The sequence below is a fragment of the Cebidichthys violaceus genome, unplaced genomic scaffold (genome assembly GCF_023349555.1).
Source record: "Cebidichthys violaceus isolate CVI_PGR_0920_01 unplaced genomic scaffold, fCebVio1.0.p SCAF_213, whole genome shotgun sequence".
Classification (NCBI taxonomy): Eukaryota; Metazoa; Chordata; class Actinopteri; order Perciformes; family Stichaeidae; genus Cebidichthys; species Cebidichthys violaceus.
Genome location: NW_027176388.1, coordinates 52,872 through 73,983, shown reverse-complemented (window position 1 = coordinate 73,983; position 21,112 = coordinate 52,872). Strand labels below are relative to the sequence as shown.

At 46.5% G+C, this 21,112-nt stretch overlaps 1 protein-coding gene across 2 annotated transcripts in view; it reads right to left on the bottom strand.

Moving 5' to 3' along the window:
* Window positions 1-21,112, bottom strand: part of sema6cb (semaphorin 6Cb) — an 81,858-nt gene that overhangs the window by 8,752 nt on the left and 51,994 nt on the right. Inside the window, exons 16-18 of one of the 2 annotated variants that reach the window (XM_068717498.1) lie at window positions 12,489-12,547; window positions 11,850-11,900; window positions 8,728-8,883 (exon numbers count right to left, since the gene is read on the bottom strand). In XM_068717498.1, the coding sequence (XP_068573599.1) occupies window positions 8,728-8,883; window positions 11,850-11,900; window positions 12,489-12,547 (266 nt within the window). The remainder of the gene's footprint in view (window positions 1-8,727; window positions 8,884-11,849; window positions 11,901-12,488; window positions 12,548-21,112) is intronic. The other variant, XM_068717499.1, reaches the window with a different exon arrangement.

Below are 21,112 nucleotides of genomic sequence, written 5' to 3'. Positions count from 1 at the left end.
AGGAATTTGCATAATATTCCACATCAGCGCTCAGCCAATTGGATGCACTGTAATATATGCAACCGGGCTAAGGTGATATGGCTTAATGTAACGGATCCATTCCAATTGAAGAGCAGTGGTAATGAGCGCTGCGTTTCATTCCAGGTGTGCCGATGCACAGAGAGCATAGATTTCATTACAGGTTTGATTGAATGCCGGTAAATTAGGCGTCGCCGCGGCATCTGGCAATCAGAGCCGCACTGTCTGTGTGAAGTCCTTCAATATTTACGCCTGTGCTTTGAAGGGGGAGTCAAGTTCTTCTTAAGACATTTTTTTTGCTTTAAAACACTCAAAACGACAGATTGTGGTTTGTTAAAGGGCCGGTTCATTCAAATTACAAAAAGAAAAAAAAAAATTCATATTTTCTCACTTCTTTGCTGTGAATGCAGTTGTGTTTGTACCGATTAAAGCATTTCCACACACCTCACCGTTGAGTATTTTATTTAATTGCGACAAATGGTCCAAACGGAAAACTTTGAAGTTCCAATTTTTCCCCCAATTTGACCAGAATAAACAAAGTCCAAGTCTCCGTCATCGTATCAGAGTGAAGGCCAATAGTGCAAAGTCTAAACTACCTTCATCATTAAACACCACCAGGGTTAAATAAGAAGATACGGTGTTTTGTGATTTGGGTGAACTGACCGTTTAACATCTGATCAACTTGTCACATGTCATTAAACCAGGCAGAGCACATGCACTGAGCTGTGTCCTGTTGTTGTTGTTGTTGTTGTTGTTGTTGTTGTTGTTGTATTCTTACATGCAGTTGCATCAGAAACTTAAAAAAAAAAAGAGGATTTGATTATTTGCCATTCGGTGGCTGGTAAAGGGAAAATGGTTCCAATGCAAACTTCACACCGTCGCTGTGATGATTCACGCTGAAAGAGAGAGAAAGGCGGCATTGGAAGAACCCCGACTTCACCGACAAACTTAAAGAGACAGTCCACGCCAAAGTCAGGCAATTCATCTTGGTTCGCAGCTTAATAGCCGTCGATATATAAAGAATGTGAGTTAACGGACCCGCAACAATAAAGGCCGTTTAGGAGACATCTTAAAGAACCGACCGCTCACCGGTGGAACGGTGAGAGGACTGCCTTTGAAAACCAGATGATACATCTTGGAAGGGTTATTCCGAAATAAAGTGCAATTTAATTTTTGTCCTCCTGCTAAAATCCGAATCTACCACCGTGTCCCGTCTTTTGGAGTGAACTGCTGCTTTAAGAGATGGAGAAACTGCACTCAAGACACCCGCGCACAGCTTCAGCCATCGGCTGTAAAACAGAAAAAAGGCGGATCGTTAAAAAAAAAAAAAAAAGAAGAAGACGGTGAAAAGGGTCAGAAGAGAGAGAGAGAGAGAGAGAGAGAGAGAGAGAGAGAGAGAGAGAGAGAGAGAGAGAGAGAATTCAACCAAGGAGGCAGGTGCAGCTAAAGGGTTAGTGCAACTGAAGAGAGAAAAGGACGAGGCAAAACAGGCGGGTATAAAAAATGGGAGAAACGCTCCCCGGAGCTCGATGAGACAGATGAAAGGGTGAGGGTGGGGGGGGTGGGGGTGGGGGGGGTTAGGGGCCGAGAAGCCGGGACGACTGCGTGGGTGGATTGGATCACCGCGGGGCCCCGTGGATCCATCCCGACGCCGAGCTCAGCTTTACGACCCGACACGGAATAAAGAGCCATTAAAAGTGCCCGTTATGGAAAGTGAAGTATTCGGCGTGTGTGTGTGTGTGTGTGTGTGTGTGTGTGTGTGTGTGTGTGTGTGTGTGTGTGTGTGTAATGCCTTTAAGGTTGTTTTTTTTTACAACGCAGTGCAGAGCGTGTTTTTGTAGTACATGATGTCACTTATAATCGCCATAAAGAGCTGGTGTGGAGGGAGAGCCGGCAGAGTCCCGTGTGACCTTTAATGAGTGACATTACACTACGACGCACACATCTGACTGGTGATGAATCATGAGAAAGTAGCCAGCAGGGTCGACACAGATGAACGGGGCCGAGTGAAGTCCGACAGCCGGCGCGGCTCTATTTAACCGTCGTAATGAACGTCTTCTGGACGTTCAGCCTCGATCTGACCATAAAAAGATCTCCAACAAAAAAAAAGAAAGAAAAAAAAGAAGCTATTTAATATTTTAATGTCCAACTTCACAAAAAAAAAAAAAAAAAATGTGACAGCTGCTTTCTGGATGATTGCTGAAATGGAAAAAATCAAGTCATTTCACTGCTGCTGCACTGTGGTGGATTCTTTTCTTTTTTTTCTTCTCAACTAGTGACGGATGAAACCGAGAACAACGACATTGATTTACCCGTCACGTAACTTGCATATCAGTAGTTATTTTAACCCAAACCACAAACTTTTCCCGAAAACCTAACAAAGAGGTTTTGTGGCCTCGACATCACGAAGCCGTTTCCTGTGAGGACAGGAGTTTATTTTGAAAGGACTGCGTATGCATTTAACGAGTGGAAACGAGTCATTCCTTAGAAAGAAAAAAACGCACATCAATGAGGAGCAACTTGTATGAGGACACACTGCAAAGATCCAGGTGTCACAATGCCAGGATCAGAATGAGACAGAAGCTACTTCCATCGTCCGTAGAAGTGCAGGACTTATATATATATATATATATATATATTGCAGTTAAAAATCGAGGCCACAGAGAGCAACATGTTGGAGCCTCTGAAGCTCGGGGTTCAGAGGGAACCACATTAAAATGCATCATGAAGACCATTGATGCTGATGCGGCACGAAGCCTCTCCGAGGAGCAGATATCATGACGGGGGTTAGAGGGGACAACGCAGCCGGAGTCCTATCAGCCGACTGGATGACTGGATGATACAGGCAGTGTCTGTTGCCATGGTCTTAACAAGTATAAATAACCCTTTAGAAAACAAACTGGCATCGATGTACCCCCCCCCCTTCCTCCCCCACCGGGAGACCGCCGGCTCTTCTTCATGGAAAGGTTCAGCCCGAGTTCACTCTCTGCTCTCCTCCCGTAGCGGGTTTTTATTTATTTATTTTATTTTTTTTTGAAAACCCCCGGCTCCACTTGATTCTATTATCGAGCCATCTTCCCCGCACTTGTCAGCTAAATTAGCTGCCAGCTTGGCTTTTTAGTCCGACCCACGCTAATTCATCTGAATGTGCAGGAGAGAGAAAAAAAAAAAAAGAAGCAACAGGTCAAATAACAATAGAGGGTGGAGGAAAAAAAAAAAAAAAAAAAAAAAGCACACACACACACACACACACACACACACACACACACCAGAGAGGTCTAGAACCAGGAGTGTTGCGAGCCACGGGTTTTTGACTAACATGCAGTTTTTCTGGAGCGGTGGGCGATCAGAAGCGGCTCGAGAGAAACCTCAGCGCTGGTGCTTTTCTAAATAGCAGCGGGTCAACAGGTTCCCACACCCCTGGCTTTGAGTCTTCCCTGGTGTTTACATAATGCAGTGCGGCTACCCACATCTGAGCCAACGCTCCGGCTCACGTTTCTCCTAACCCGTCCATAACGGAGACGTAAAAGACGAACGTGGTTAGGATTAACGGGGCTGCCTGAGTTTAGGTCTGACGTTTATGGATGAAGTGGATTTATGGACGGTTTGCTTCTACTCGCGTGTTCTTTAAGAGATGCTTTTCTGGAAGAGGAAACTTTTTTTTGGAACTCGGTGAACTTTCCCTGAGCCGTCACAATCTGTCTCAGCTGCCACACGTACTGTAACAAAAAAAGGGGGAGTAGTTCCACAAAATAATGTCAAAAAATAGTCACCGGCTGAATACGTTTGGGTATAGTGACACAATTCCACTCCGTTAAGGAAATTGCTGGTTTAATTAAACACGTGTTTTCACATTTCTGTGATGTAAGAAGGTTGGAGTTCTCCAACAGCTGCGAGGATTAAACCTCCATCTTCCAATCGATGACCCCCGTTGTGCTGCTGCACGTTGTGTTTGCACGTGTGTCGTCTCACGGACAGCTTTTAGATTGGTGCATATGATTTAACACACCCGGCTTTTTGTCCTTTCTGAGCAGAACACCGGTCCTAAGAGAATTAAAACAGACCGGTGATTGCTAACCATATCGTGTAGTGAGCTAGCTAACGCTCTCTCGTGTTAATAGGCCCCCCTTTTTTTTTCTTTTTTTTCCCACAGAAGACATTTTGACATATCACAGCATGGAAAGCACAGGTGTACGTAATAAAACTAATGACGGCTGAATTCCATTTAGCTGCCTTCGGGTTGACGGTCCTGGAATTGTTCACACTGGCTCACTGTCACATTAGCCGTCGCTAATGTTATTAGCAACACCTGTGCTTTTCTTGGTATGACAAGTCAAAATGTCTGCTGTGGAAAAAAAAGGCTTTCAGTGAATTAAAGTTATTATGAGGAACTTTCATTTTGTGTGGATTTTTTTTTTGCAGGTTCTAGTGGACAAAATACTAGAAAAAAACGCTAATTCTATCGCAGCAGGGTCTGACAGTCCACCCCGCGCAGTCCTGGTTCTGGTTCTCTAGAATAGGAAAAGGCCAACCTTCTTGCTGGTACACTCATTTACTTATCAAAGTCTTATAAAAAGGCAACAGTATTAAAGTGAGACAGTTTCAAAACCAGTAGAAAGTTCCTCTTAGTAGCTTAAACGCTTGCTAGCTAGGTAGCCTGGTGGCTATTTGGGGAGCTAACTGCAGCTGAAACGCCTCGTCTTTAGACGGTGAGCAGAGCGTTAGCTGAGCCTCGACGCATCTGGGGGCAAGTGTGCGAGTCCAAGTCCGCTCCTAAGTCTTTCAGGGTTACACCTAGTCTACACACCGAGTGTCTAGTGGGAACTAGTGCGACGTTAGCTTCCAGCGTGGGCCTGCAAAAAAAAACAAAACACGTCACGCACTGCGTCTGCACCGGCGGCGCTCAGCCACAGTCGTGCGCTCGCGCGTGTCATCGCCGCACTCTTTCGATGACAATTAGCCCTGAAGTAGTTAAGCGAGTTACAGGCGCTGGAGCCGGTCAATGCTTGGTCCAGCCAGCTGTATCGATTCAAATACACATCTGTTCCCTCAAGACGAGCAGGAGACGGGGGGAAACTGAAGAACACGGGCCGAAAAACGCATCCAGTGCAGACGAGCGTCGAATCACTTTTTAAGTCCCAAGTCGAGTTAAAGACGACGGCATTCGATCGCTCGAGTCGATTGTGTTTTCTGTGTAAATGACACGAAGTCCTGAACTAAGTATGCAGCAAACTTCCACGCGACTTAGGTCTGACTCCATCTTTCCAGAGGCCGGTGGCTGTATATTTTACAGTGGCGCTGAGCATTGATGTGTCACAACCTGGATACACACTGTAGCGTTCTGTAGCTGTAGTGTTCAGGCATCTCTTTTGTCTCTCTCGACTGGCCGCTCTATATTTGGGGTGGGGGGGGGGGGGGGGCGCTATCTTTGTGCCGTTGTCTCCCGGCCCACCTTGTGGCTGCTGGGAGATTTGTGACACAGCTGCAGGAAGTACAGACAGAAGAGCAGATATGTGGTGAGCAATGGACACGGCAGCGAGGACAGATTGGAGGCCCTCCTGGAACTACGACGCCGTTACTTCCACACCGGCTTCTCTCCTTCCTTATCAACGCGACCGCCCCAGCTCCTCTGATTGAACCGGCGGCGTCACAGTCTCTGGCTGGAATAGATTGCGTTGCTGTTTCTATTACATCCTGACGCCCCCCCCCCCTCTTGTCCGACTCCCTGGCTCAGGCCCCTGCTGGTTATTTATTTGTTATGGGCTTTTCTCATTTGAGCCTGAGTAGCTCATCATTGCAGCCAGAGAGTCTGTCTGCCTGAATGGAAGCTTGTTTCCCTTGCTGAGGATTTATGGACTTCTGACACGGGTGCCTGTGCTAGCGAGCAGCGAGGAGAGGACAAAAAAAAAAAAAAAGAAGAAGAAGAAGCTTGTCCTCCCTGAATCACGTCCAAATGACCCGCATCTTCTTCCCAAACTTGCAGGAATGAGATCCGAGTCTTTAGAAGAGGATGAACCCCAAAACTTTCCCTTCTTCACGTGATCATTCAAGGGTTCACGGAGACGCTTTGCTGCACTTCACTGTCATGGCTATGTTAATCAGTATGGGGGGGGGGGGACGACTAACTGTCAAATTAAAAATGTAAGAAATAATTAGACTTGAGCCCATAAAGATCGAGATGCGATTAAATATTCAAGAACTGGCTGGAGTTTTATAGGTCGTGTCATTTATTTGGGCAGTCGGGCGGGTGCGGTGTAAAAAAAAAAAAAAAAAAAAAAAAAAAGTTGAAGAGTCTGTTGCTGCGAGATTACCGGTCGGACGCCTTTGATGAAGCGGGAATAGAAAGCTTAAGGGAAACTTCGAAATCATTCAAAAAATCATTCTGAGGTTCGTAATTACAAAAATCACAAAGATCCAGGCCAACGATACGACCTTTAGAGCGCAAATGATTTGTGTAATTAATGGCTTAAGTCCAAGTAAAAAAAAAAAAAAAAAAAGCCAAAAAGTTGAAGAATCCACCTTCTGAAATAAGAGGATTTTTTTTCTGCTTTTCTTTGTCTTCTGTTAGAACAAATTGAATCTCGTTGGGTTAAAAGCCAGTTGGTGGGATGAAACAATCTGAATACATCACCACGGGCTCTGGGAAATGCCGATGAACATTTCTCGCTATTCCTCTGATGTTTTAAAGACTACACAATCAAGTGTAGAGCGGGTCACTCCATATGTCTAGACGGGGGATTGTTCATCTTTGAAAAGCGAAACGCCTAACATCTAATATTGTTGCTTCTTTTGATACGTTTTTTTGGCCTCGATTGAACACCGTTTTAGCTCAAGACTGTCCCGGGTGAAGCGACAGACTGAGGGCAGTCGAGTGCCGGGAGATGAAAAGGGAAACGGTTCTTTAAGACGGTGGATAGTGCAGCTAGAAAGCTGGAGAAGTGTCAACGTAACACGGCTACGCCCTTTAAACAACGTACATTTCCATCCTTTCATGTTGCTCCTGTGGTGTACCCTCTTTGTAACCGTTCTGCAAAACTCTGTTCTTCAAGCTATTTTATTTTAGCATCCTGTTGCACGAGAACCACGGACCGTATATAAGAAGTGGACGTAGTCACTCATTGGTTTCTGGTTTTGAAGCCTCGAGGTCGCCATTTTTGCCTGTCGCCATCTTGGCTTTTGAAACCAGAAGTGACACGAGAGGTTTGGAGCCAAGTACAACCAAACGCTGAGCAAGATTATTTTCAGACTGTGAAAGGGTTAAAGTTCTAGGACGAACACACGGACAACTCCCAGACCGGACAACGCCGTGGTAGAGACCTGTCAATCACCGTGTAGCCCTGCCCCTAAATCATCCCCTGCTTTATGGTCTGTTTGACTCTAAATGTTCCATAATGTACTAAATGAACATCATGCTGTATTGAAGAAGACTAAACTAGAGATTGAGACCATAAACTCATGTTTACAATGTTTACTGAGGGAATAAATCAAGAGAGAAGTAGAGTCATTTTAGACTAGACTTCTATACAACCAGAGGAGTCGCCCCCTGGTGGACACTAGAGAGAATGCAGCTTTAACACACTGATTGGCTTCACTTTCCAGACCAGAGAATGCTCTGAAAACCAGAATAATATCTGCATATCCCACACGTCTTATTCTGAAAATTCTACATGTCGGAATTGGCCTAATTCTGAATATGTTGTTTACATTCAGAATATTGTCATATTTGGAATATTAGTGCGCATGTGAACATAGTCATGGAGAGATTTTGTTGAGTTATCGAAGCTGGTGGAAAAGCAGCAAGCCTGGAAGTCGACATCAGGACTTTTGACTCTCTATATACTTGCTGCACGGGGAAATTAAAAATGTAAATGAATGGTCACACAGAGAGCTACCTGACCTGTACTCTTTTTTTTTTTTTTCCAATGTGTCGGAAAACATTGAGGGAATATTTGCCGCATGCTGACGAGCTAAATAAAAGATGAGGAAAGGCCAGGAGGGAGCGGCGTTGTTTAGACTCAGGTTCTCCACTTGATTTGAGGAGTTAATTAGAGCCAGACGCTGTATATTTATTACAAGTCATTAAATCTTTGGCGGCCGCTCCGTCGAGCACATGGAGAGAGATATACGGGACGAGGAGGTCGTCCTCTCCGCCCGAAGCACGTTTAGTCAATATGCGCGCCGCGGTGGTATCGAAACGCTTCTCCATCCGTCAGCGGAACCATTAAGCGGAGCGTCGCGTATCGTCGTGACTAATGAAGCGTGTGAATCAAGAGGGAAAAAAAAAAAATCAATCAGCGATGCTTTCTGCCTTTTTTCGCTAAGAGATTAGTTTAACTAGTGAGTTAAGCGTTAGTGAGCTAATGAAAGCGATATTTCACCCTGGGGGAACATTGACACGGAGTCGCATGCATCACGCGACTTCCTGCCTCCGACGGGAGCTACTTCCTGCTCTCGCCGGTCACGGCTCGTTCTCAAATCTTAGCAAAAAATAAATTGCGAAGAAAATGCAATTTCAAAATGAGCGCCGTTGGCATGAAAGCGCAGGTCTGGTGGTTGGACTGATGCGGGGGCGGGCGTGCTGTTCTTCCAGAGTGAAACGGGATTTAGTTTAGTTTTTTGTTTGTTAGTGTTCAGTCCGGGTTAGAGGCGTACGACGAGGCATTCGGGGCCCGGCAGTGCAGACCGAGGACGGACATCCCTCCCCCTTACCCTCCATCTCCACACTGATCGGCTCCGAGTCAGGTGACCCTTGCTCCCCGACGGGGGGAGGGCCATCGGGACCTGTACCTCTTTCAGGGTCACCTGCCTCCTTTGGGAACGCCGCCCCATGATAGGTTGTGCTGGCGCTTGTGGGTGTGGTCTTCCCTGTGGTTGTGACGAAGGGGGAGGAGGAGGAGGAAGGTAGGAAGGAAGGAAGGAAGGGGGGGGAGGGGGGGGGGGGGGGGGGCAACAGAGTGAGTGATTAGTGAAATGTGAATCAGCCTGGAGAATCAACTTCAGAGCGATGAGGGCGAGTCCTGAGTGGAAAGTAAAACCGTCACCATAAAGACCCGGCGATGGTCGTGAGCAACATGATGAGCGCACGGAGCACCAGTTAATGCATCCGTCACTTCGCTTCACCTCAGATACACAATGAGCGCCGGCTGCAGGGTTCTTCACCAGCTGCTTAATACCCACATTCACTCTCTCCGGGGACCTGCCTGCGATTTTGGCAATCCACGATTCTCCAGAATATTTCTTGCTGTGCCGTTATTATCAAGCACTCAAAAACAACTCGTATCCTCTAACGGGCCAGTGTGCAGGATTTAAACGTTAATACATTTAAACTAAACCTATGAACTGTTTGTTTTTTTGATAGCTTAGACTGAGGCCTTCATATGGACATAGGGAGCTGCTTCTCTTTTCATGGAGTCCCACCATGTTGCGCCGCCATCTTTTCTACAGGAGCCCAGAAGGGACAAAAGCAAACAACTGGCTGTTTCACATTTACCTGAGGGCCACCGCAGTTCTCCCGACACGCTTATTAGTAAGGGAGGGGCGATCAGACGCCACTAAATATCACACACACACACACACACACACACACACACACACACACACACACACACACACACACACACACACACACACACACACACACACACACACACACACACACACACAGCTCTTGTAACATTTATCACGAGCACATTTTTGCGCCTCTTTTAGCATCATAACAGCGGTTTGAATATCTAAACAAAGAAGGCCTTCTAGGCTACATTCTCTTATATCTGATCTAGTACAGATCACACAAGATATCAACATCCCTGAGTGGCTTTTTGAGTTATTTTACTATTTAAATACACCGTGATCTGACAGAATGACTGGCTTTCAGTCGTTAAACTCCATTGAACCACTTTAGCAATCATTTAATCCTGCTTCTCCTCCTTATTTTACAGACAAATCCTCCATTTTTGAACACGTCTCTGACCTTCCGACCGGCGTTAAAACTCCTCCGCTGAGCGTTTTCACAGATAAGCTGAAATAGATACCGCCGGCTGGCCGCACTCCTTTCCACTACCTCACCCCGTCAACCTCGAGGCAGAGCAGCGAACATTACGACATTTGGCCACAATCGGAATCATTTCATAAAACGCACGCCCAGAAAAAACACGCCGGGGCGTTCCCGCTGCCACGGAGTCCCCGTACCATCAAACGGATTTGGTCTGGGCGACAAGCCCCCCCCCCCCCCCCCCCCCCCCCATCTTGATTGCATTATCAGCGCTGTGTTGTGTCCTTGAGGTCCGGTGAGCAGCATGCTGCTATTGGCTCGGGCCTCCTGCGCTAATAAGCCGGCCATAATGTTAGCATTCTGCAGCAGCTCACACCCAGGCTGAGAGGAGAAAAGCTTGTTCTCTCTCTCTCGCTGCGAGCCAGTTGACAGCGTTCACTCTGAATGAGGCGCCCCGTCGGTTCGCCATCTGCGCCGGGCAAATTAAAAACTGTACACCGGGGGGGTGTTTGGCCCTGGCACGTCGGAAAATAGCTCCAGGACTCCATTACTTCAATTTATAACAATTGCGTTACACTCAGTGTGCATGAAGGATTTTGTCTCCTTTTTACTGTTGACAAAGTACCAGAACGATACAACAGAGGATCATGTGATTACCTGCAGAGGCAGGTGTTGGTCTCGCGCCCTCCCCTCTTTCTGGCTGTGATCGTTAGGCTGACGGGGGAGGAGGAGGAAGAGAGAAAACGTCCCCGTCTTTTGTTTTTGGCATACGTGTCGTTTTGTTATCTAGGAAAGCTGATAATTCATCTTCAGCGCGGGAGACTCCTAACGGCTTTTGGTGTGAATCGGCTAGAAAATAAACGGAACAACAATCCGACTGTGCGTCGAGGAACTTTCAGAGCCGACGTGGGATTAAGCGGGGAGGGATACTTGACAACACTTTGCTACCGACTGGGCGGTGATTCCACCGGCGGGGAGGCTTTGCGCGCTGCTGAGGGCACAGCGGGGGCCGCCGAGGTCTGGGCCGAAGCCTCTGCAGACAAAGCGGCCTCTGTTCTGAGAGAGAGAGATAGATAGAGAGAGAGACTCGAGGATGGATGGTTCTGCCGAGCCTGTAATGGACCGACATCTCCCGGGCACGACGGGCTCATTGCGGATACTAAATCACTGCGTCGGATCCGTTTGGCTCCCGATTCGTCCGACTTTCGAGCGCGTCTTTAAAAGCTCCTCGTGAAGCTTCAGTCGCTCAGATGAAGCGTTGCCCCGGCAGCCATCCGGTAGAAAACGACTGCTTTTGAATGATGCAGCGGTAGAAGATTGTCCGGACCCCACCTCTTCATTCTTGTCAGAGACGGTAGCACAAGCTAGCCGGCATTTCTATTTCTATTCCGGCCACGCCGGGGGGGAGAGGGGGGGGGGGTCGCGGCGTGGCCAGCGGGGGAGTAATGGGACGTGACAGGGATGATGATCCTTCTTGATACAGGGCATTAGGCTGCCCAGCCAGCAGAGCTCCTGGACCCATCAAAAGGACCGACGCCGCAGACAATGGCCTCAATGTTTAAGCTGTCGGACTGTCTGAGGAGGAGAGAGAGGCGGCGGCACCGGCCATTCAGCTGCCGCAGTAAAATGCTCTGTAACCTCCCAGGTTGTAAAGCATGAAACACATTAACGTAGGAACCGAACACATCTGATCCTCTAAAAGGAGCATCAACACGACGGAGCTTTCCCTTCAAACTTTTCTTTGACTCGCTAACGGAACAGGAACTCCAGCAGTCAAGAGGGAGAGAGAGAGGTCGGTTAACGAACAGCTTTCATCAAACGTTAAGACGCGTTCACTGACCGTACGCCAAATCCAGCGCCGTGTTCTGCTTGCGAGTCGTCGCCAGAACATCTGGTGAAAGAGCAAACACAGGAATTCGTCAGTGCGTTGTTATTCGTACCAGCGCTTGAAGCGCATGTTGTACATTTCTAAAGTGAATAAAAGATACAAAGAGACATTGGGTTAGTTGTTTAATACATAAAAACTCTCCATTAGCATTGCTTTAGAGAACGCCTGAGAAGGTTAAAGACAAAACTGTCTAAATAATTGTTTTATTCGGTAAAAACGTAGAAGCTCCGGCCCGATTGGAGCCCTCGTTTGTGGTTCTGGTCACATCCCAGCAGATAAAAACCCACTTTGTCTTCCATAAAACCACTTCTGCTTAATTAACATAAAACTAAAAAAAAGAAAAAGATGGAGAACCGTGCTCCGGCAGGGATTGTGAGCGGGGGCGGACGAACTACTCTTCAAGCTCTCAACGCCCTCTTTGAAATAAATACACCATAACGCTCCATTAGAATCCGATAAGATCCGCAATCATTCGGGCCCGATGTCGCTCCGCCATCAAGACCTGATGACATTCAATAGGTGTGTGTTTCTCTCTCTCTCTCTTTATTGCTTATGCAAATCACTGGGAATAAATAAATGTTTCCATCTCACCGTGGCAGGTTTCAGTGTGCTGATGGTAACCGTTCTCCACATCCTGTTCAAAGCCGCCTCTGAAGGGAAGGAAACAAAGGACACACACACACACACACACACACACACACACAAAGACAAAGCAAGACAAAGAGGCGCATCAGTAAATTTGCATCAAGGCATTTTCCTAACTGTCCGTTTTTAACAAAGCACCTCTCGAGTCTTCCCAAAATTGGTTTTGTTGATGAGGAGCGCTTGGAGACGGGCCGGTGAGTGCACCGAAAAGGAAACTTAATTTGTTTTTGCGTCTGGCTGAGGTCAGAGTGTCTGCGTCTCGCATTTTTTGTCGGTTGGGGACAAATCGGCGGCCCGGACCCGAAGGGAGGGAAAAAAAATCCACCTATCGGATCTTCGACGAGGTTGCATGTCATCAATTCCACGCGGCCTTCAGAAGATTCCGGGGAGTTAGTTTTGCGACGGGAAGTTGCAATCAACTTTGTGTCCTCGCTGCTCCCCCCCCCCCCCCCCCCCCCCCCGACTCCTCTGCTAGCACTCCAGTTAGTCATTTTCCACCGTCCTCCAGATCCGTGCCACACCCACACCCACACCCACACACACACACACACACACACACACGCGCAGCACTTTCTGCAGCTGCACTGTATTTTAGTCAGCTGAGGCTACCGCTGCTGAAATTGGCACCCGGAGTTTGCCTGCTCTGCAATAAACGTCTCGGTGCACGATTGTGGAACGACTGGAGGGAAGTGTGTCGATTCGGAGCGATTGACACCAAAACCTGTCATTTACCACTGATGGGGTTCGGCTGTCGGAAACCTCCCGCATCGCTAACGGCGTGGGGGAAGTACACGGACGAGACGTCTCTATTTTGGCCGTCGTTCTGGAAAAGGAAATGTACTTATGACTTCTGGTGACGAGTACTTCTTTTGATTACCGATGTTGAATGCACTTATTGTAAGTCGCTTTGGATAACAGCGTCTGCTAAATGACTGTAATGTAATGTTCTGCAGAAATAGGAAAATATGAACATAGAGATTGAAGTTTTAGCATCAAAAGGTGTTTTTTTTTGTGGGTTTTTTGAAAGGAAAAGGACAAAGTGATGAGATTCGTCTCGTTGAAAACACTTCTCACCACCTGTTGATGCTCACTGAAGAGCATCCAGATTAAATCATGAATTCATTGATTGGCGTTTGTTGTCCTTTATGTTTTATGTACAGTACGGATGAGTCGTTTCATTACACTTGGTGATTAAATCTAACTAAATCAACATGAAAACTGAGGAACATTTGAGCAAAAAGTCCTCTGAATTCCTCTTTTGAACCAAACCGACACGAAAACCCAATCTGGCAATTATTGATTTTCTGCCGCTCCGATGAGAACGCGTCTACGATTGATACCCCCCACCCCTCCTTTCGAGTCGATCCCACAATCAAAGCCTCACCCGGACGCTGCCCGTTCCAACGCTTGAGTAGCGACACCGAGCCGGAAGCCCTCCTGGCTGCGCGGAGCGGAGCGCCGCGGCGCCGCCAAACAATCTTCCCGCGCTGTTTTTGTAACGAGCCGAGCGAAACGAGACACGGGCTTCGTGTACAAGCGCGAGCGTAACGATCCGGTACTCGCGCCCGGAACACTTTGCACAAGCAATGCACGCTCGCCTGCTCCGTGATGAAAACCAATTACACGCAAACAAGAGTGATTAACAAGCAAACTTGTCTCCGCGCAGACACAATCCGTGACGCGGTACATCCGGTACGTCTCTAGAGTTCCTCCGTAGAGACGAGCACTTCTCTGCTCCTGAGAGGAACAACACGCGTCGAAATTGGTAATAAAAAAAAACAGTCAAAGAGTGAAGACCGCCGAGCCCAGCTGGAGGGGGAAAAACAAAGAATTAATCACCTCCATCTTTATTCAGCGCGCGTTAAAGCAGCGAGTCGGCCTTCAGGTTTAGGGATGAACCTGCTGCGAGGAGACCTCTCATGCAGAGACGCACCTGGTGCACCGAATTACATTATCCTCCTCCTCCTCACTAACAAGAGACTCCAGGTCTACAGAGCGAGGAGGGACGCAAGACCCGAGGTGACGATCAAAGGAAGGAGCGACGGGCTGATGCTGGGTGTTTGTGTGAAGGACGAAGTAGTCGAGGGAGAAAACGTATCCTGAGAAGATAATAATAACTGTGTGTGTGTGTGTGTGTGTGTGTGTGTGTGTGTGTGTGTGTGTGTGTGTGTGTATATATATATATATATATATATATATATATATATATATATATATATACGGGAAACGGGAAAAAAAACTATTGATAAATGAAGAAATAAATAAAATAAAATAGTAAAATAATTCAGTAAAATCAGCTACTAAAAATAAAACAGAAAAGCGACGACATCACATGACAGCCAGTCTGTAACAACGTGTTTTAAGAAGTGGGTTTAAAAGAGATTACTGATTCTGAGAGCTTCATCTTCTCAGGTCCCGACGGCAGAAAGCACGACCACCTTTAGTTCTCAGCCTCGGAGGATCTGAGGCTGAGGTTCAACAGTTCCTCTATATATGTCGCGGTTCAGACCCGGACGCGCTTTAAAAATATTGAAATCAATTCTTAAAAAGCGACCCGGGAGCCGATTGAAGAGGAGTGTTTTTACAGCTTGAGAGCGGTCGGCTTGTTTGACGGCTTGTTTTGTTTGGGATGAATCAAGAGTGAGAGGTTTTCTGAAGTTTATATTTGAGTTGTTTAAAGCAGAGTTCCAAAACCTTTTTTTTTTGGGGGAGGGGGCGAGTGACTCCTTAAAAATAAAGCTCGGTCTACTCTACAGTTCAACGTGTGGAAGGTTGCGATCGATTTAACCCGAGAAACAGTGATTTTGTCATCCGACGATTGGCGCAAAGAGAAGGATTAAAGAATGAACCATGTGTTGGAAACCACTGGTTTAACGTCATCTATTCAAAACACATGAGAGAGTCTGTATGTGTAGATCTATACGAGGTAGAGCTGCAGCTAGCAATGATTGTATATATATATATATAAAGGTTGGATTTGAGCCGAGGTGGAAAAGTGAAGAAGAGGAGAGTCAATCTCAAAGTACGATGGCGACTTTGTAGCGCCCTCCTCTTCCTCCTCTTCCTCTTCCTGTGAGGAGCATCTGTGTCGTACCGCTGCTCACATCCTCCCCAAACAGAAAAATAGAGTAAGGATCAAGGGAGTCCATGGTGCAAGTCACCACAACGTCCACCGTGTCGGTCCTCTAGAGAGTCCGGGGTGAATCAGAGGACACAACATTCATTCTTTAAAACAAAAAACAAAAAACAACAAAAAAAAACGCAAAAAAAAGCAGACATCCCATGATGCATCGGGGCCCTTTCAGACCCAACGGGATGTGAGATACACTCATCTTGTGAGGCAAGAGCCTGGAAGACGTTCAGATCAGGGAGTAAAAAAAAATAAGTACTAAATAAATAGACACACCTCTACATAACGTGTGTATAACATGACTTTAACCAGGGTTCATGTCCTCAGTCACAGGCTTACATCTGAGCATTAAAGGCCTCCGTCTCATGCGGCTCAAACAAACCAAACGTCTTCCCACTGCACTGATGAGAGTCCATAATCAAAGCAAAAAGAACATAAAACTAAATCGATTACTTCAAAAGTAACCGACGCCTAACCAAAGCATGAAGAACTCCCACGAACGCAGATCTGTTTTTTTTTTTGCATCTACAAAACATGAAAGTGAGTTCAATGATGCGCAGATTAAAATCAATGAATGACCATCGTGAAGAAAACACCATCGCTTTTACTGAATGCGTTTTCAAAAAAAAAAGACACGAGAGACGGGAAAACAATTCCCACGGCGCGCTGCTGTTTATTCCTTAAAGACGCAGGCCCGTAATTAGGATGAGTCATCACGATCGGACGTGTTCGAAATGTCTGTTGACAAGCTGGAGAAAACTGTGAGGGAGTGCTAATTCATAATCAAATTCAGTTCTGAAGGCTTTCAGTTCAGAGCCGCTAATCAAGTTCATTCACCTCCAGAAATCTCACAAAACGTCTCCGAAAAAACACTTCAGCAAACTCCCCCAAACTTAATTTGTTAATTTGATAAACTGACCACTAATTGGCTAAAAGGTGACGAGCGGCCGCATGAAAACGCATCAAACTCAGTCAAAAGACACATTTACCGCTTTTAGCCCGGGGCTGCCCTCAAGGCCCCCGAGGAGCAGTGCATTGTGGGGCAGTACGCTCGCAACTAATACTATGAATTTGGTACCGCTGCGGGACACCGACCGGTCCTGTGTTAGTTTACTCTGACGGTCCTAAAGCGATCGCACCTCATGCATTGGCTGATAACGGACTCCATCGAATGAACTGTTACTCCTGTTTGAGCCACCTTTGCTTGAATAAGCCGAGTCCAGCTGTTTTAGGGTTAAGTTTAAGTAAACTTGTACTTAATAATAATAATAATAATAATAAACTAAATGTCTATAAGCTGCTTTAAACGCCGCTGTAGACGGTCTACGTCTTCAGGAAGCCAGGAACTGTGAATACATTGTTGCTTTTGGTCCTTTAATCGGATTTTTTTTGTTTGTTTTTTTGGCAATAAATAAATAAAAGATTGCCATCCAGGTCCCTTTTATACGGTCTTTTGTAGCCGGTCCCTGTTCCAGGATCCCTATGTGTCCTTGGCGACGACGGCGCCGAATGCATTATGGACGACGCGTGAACCAAAAGGACACAGACGCAGCACGACGCCGAGCCGATCCCGGGTCGCACAAATCTTTCAAAGTGCGAGAGATGAAGAGACGGAGAGAGAGAGAGAGAGAGAGGAAGAGAGAGAGGAGGAAGAGGGGGATGTGAATCCTCTCCCTGTCCTCTGGATCAGCCACACATCAGTCACTCAGATGTATGGCACCTTAAAAAAAGAGAGTGATCGGCCATGAAGAGAGCGATGTGAGAGAGAGGAGGGAGTCCCGGGAGGAGGAGGACTTTAGAGCCGCTTCATCTTTGACTCCGGTCAGGTCTGATTCACATCGGTTCATCCTTTCTCTCGTCCCCCCCTTTATCATCCTCATTCCCTTTCTCCTCGTTCACCATCCACTCCTGACCTCTTTTCAATGATGGATATATATCCATATATAAATCTATATATATATATCTATACAGATACACATTATATGACTTCATGCAGGATTCAAATCTGATGTTACTTCACACTGGCAGTCTGAGCCGACGCTTTCTTTTCTCGAGTAGAAAAACCCAAATGAAAACCAGATGTTCTGTGCTTTGGAATCAAACTGATAAAACCCTTTCCTCCCTCTTTCTCCCTCTTTCTCTCTCTCTCTCTCTCTCTCTCTCTCTCTCTCTCTCTCTCTCTCTCTCTCTCTCTCTCTCTCTCTCTCTCTCTGGCAGCGAGTCTGATAGTTGAGTCTGAACAGGATATTTTGGCTGATCTCTCTCTCGCGTTCTGGTCCATCGGTTCTCCAGCGCGGCTCCGTCCCGCACGCTAAACACCGACTCATAAATCAAAACCTCAGCGAGCAGCTTGGAGCACCTCGCCAGCGTGAAGCCACAATCTCTCTCTCTCTCTCTCTCTCTCTCTCTCTCTCTCTCTCTCTCTCTCTCTCTCTCTCTCTCTCTCTCTCTCTCTCTCTCTCCTGACCTCAAACCACAGACCTAATCTTAACTACAACCTCAACCTTTAATTCAAATCCTAAACCAATTCCTTAAAGTCACGACAAAATTAACATTTTTTTGTCATCTTGCTTGCCAACTCTTCATGCCTTTTTAATAAACCCAAAACATTTTTTTTTGTCAAAATCTCATTACTTCTACCTGCTCAAAAGCGCTGCATCTTTAATTATCACAGTGTGCACCAGGAGGCAGAAACAAGAAGTTCCAGCCCATAAAACTCTCTCAGATTCCCCTCAGATTAGAGTGTCTTACTTTACTGGATATCCTGCTTGTGTTGAACTAATTAAATTACCTCTATGCTCACAATATTCCATCTCAACAGGAAGTCAACAGATGCACCGCCCCACCCAAACGTATACCAGAAAACAGCTTGAAGTCACTTTTCACTCTTCTGTACGAACCAAAGAAAGGAGACATAACTTCACAACTTGTGTCCAGAAGTACGCTGAAGAGGTGAACTTTAAGACCAGCGGACAGAGAGCCAGGAGTGTCAAACGTCTCATCAATCCATTTCCATAAACATGGACCCTTTAAAAGGAGTCAATGAAGCATCAAGTTCAAGAGGGTAAAGAAAATATCACAGGAAAAGTACCGCGTGGAGACTCGGCGTCACGGCAAAGAAAACATGTCAAAAGAAATCAAAATGTCCGATTGAAACTTTTCAAACCACTCCTGCAGCATAATCCACCTCTCCGCCGGTGATCTGCACGTCCACTTTGTGCCAAAACCTCTCAGTTTCTCCATTACTACAACCCTCCTCAGAGCTCTGACGCTCCAACACGCTTCATTGGAAGAGAGGAATTCTCTCGGGAGACATACTGAACACATGAATGAACAGAGGACTGCTCCACGAGTGGTAGGTTTGCAGGCTAGCTTAGCACGAAGGCTGTGAGCAGCTAGCCCAGCTCTGTGTGAAGTACCGGTGTCTGGAATATTCGGATCCAGAAACTCGATGCGGCTGGTCCGGTCGGACCTGCAAGTATTTGCACTGATAAAAAAAAAAAGGTGACCCGTTGGTTGAGCTGCAGGTTTTCAATCTGGTCTCGGTCTCCGCCAGGAAGAGCCGGCACGCCATTGCGTAACATGTATACGTATGTGAATAAAAACTACTTGTGCGTGCAAAATGTAGAAGTCAGTACCTGTTCATTGTCCCAGAACGTATTGGACTCGGTATCTGCAGATACACCTCCAAATCTCACCAATTACCAGGTTTATGTCTCCATTGTTCAAACAAAAACAGCAGAGTAAAACCCATCACACCTGTTTCCAGGCTTAGGGTTAGCTACCCAGCTGCTGGAAAACAGCTGGATCGACACGACTCCAGGAGGCTCCGAAATCCCCCCAAAAAAACACCACAAAACTCGACAATGGCCGATTTCTAAATATTACACCAGCAAAATAGGCAAAAATACAAGAGGGCGCACGGAAACATGCACCTAGAAGCAGAAAAAAAAAAATATTCCATTAGCCTCTGTCCGTGTGAGGGCAGGAGAAGTAATACGTCTGGGTGGCCAAGCAGAGGATATGCAATAATTCCAGGTCTGCACATTTTTCAGCTGTCAGAGTAATCTATTGGAAGCCAGTCAACAGTGGAAGTGGAGCTCTGTGCATGTGTGTGTGTGTGTGTGTGTGTGTGTGATGGTGGGGTAAGTCTAGTGGGATGTCAGCATACAGAAAACTCCCCCCCCCCCCCCCCCACACACACACACACAGTTTACAAACGTACGTGGAGGTAAAAAGAGAACACAGTCGGCGTGGTGATTCAGGAACAGGTTGTACATCAACCTCACGGAGACACGCAAAGACCTCCACCGTCAGGAGGCACAAAGGAGGAGAACAGAGCACCTCCACCCGCCTCAGCGGATCCTCTCCGCCCTTTACTGCACCCGTGAATCTACCTATTCATCCGTCCATCCAACCACACATCCATCCGGGCTTTTGAGGGAGGTGGAGGGGAAAGAAAATATAGAAAAAAAAAACAGAGTTCTCCTCTGTGAATTGTGCTCACTTTTAATTTGAACGTTTTGGTTTCGTGCCGGCAGAATTCTGCCACCGTCGACAGACGGACTGAGAAACAGGTTGCAAACAGCCAATCAAATCATTCTAAACTGTGTTGGCATCTTTGACCTTTTCTGTTTCCCTAATTTTTTACTTAAAAAACAATAGTGCGGAAAAATATGGTCGTGCTTTTTCAACCAGCGCTTCCTCTCCTTTTAATGTGACTTGATTAAAGGAGACATACGACTCTTTTCCAGGTTCTTATTCATATTTCGGGTTTCTACCAGAACATGTCACCATGCTTTTAATGTTCAAAAACCTCTTTATTTAAAAAATATAAAACTATGTTTCAACTTCCTGTCCAAAAAGTAGCATGGCACTAAATTAGCATGATTACGTTTGAAACTGTGACGGAAATCCTGGCGGCTCATTTTAAAAGGCACATAGATCTATTCACCTGCTTCATAATAAAACAAGAAAATATCACTTTTTATGTGATATGGCAGCTTTAAATACTCTATGTATATTTAAAACACTGTTTCGTCATTAGCTGATGCTGATTTGAACAGCTAGGGTGTTTGAAAACGGAAGAAAAGAGCCCAAAATAAGTGTTTCTTCCTCGATAATGTAAACAGAGATATCGTCAGTTCACAGGCTCCACACAGCAGCTCATTAGCTGCAGGACCGCAGCACTTTTAAGCCTGCGTGCAAATGTAGAGACGGGGTCAGCGCAAGACGGCGAATTTTGCGACACGTCTTCCTCGAGAGCACTTATAACCAAACGGCTCTCGGTCAGATGCGTCCATCGGCGCGGTCCGCTCGTCTGAATCTAGAATCAGCCACCGATAATGAAGAGACTCCCTCGAGGAGGTATGAAAACGACGGCGCTACCGCTCGGCTACACGTTATCGACTTATAGTTACAAATCTGTCCGCTGTGACCG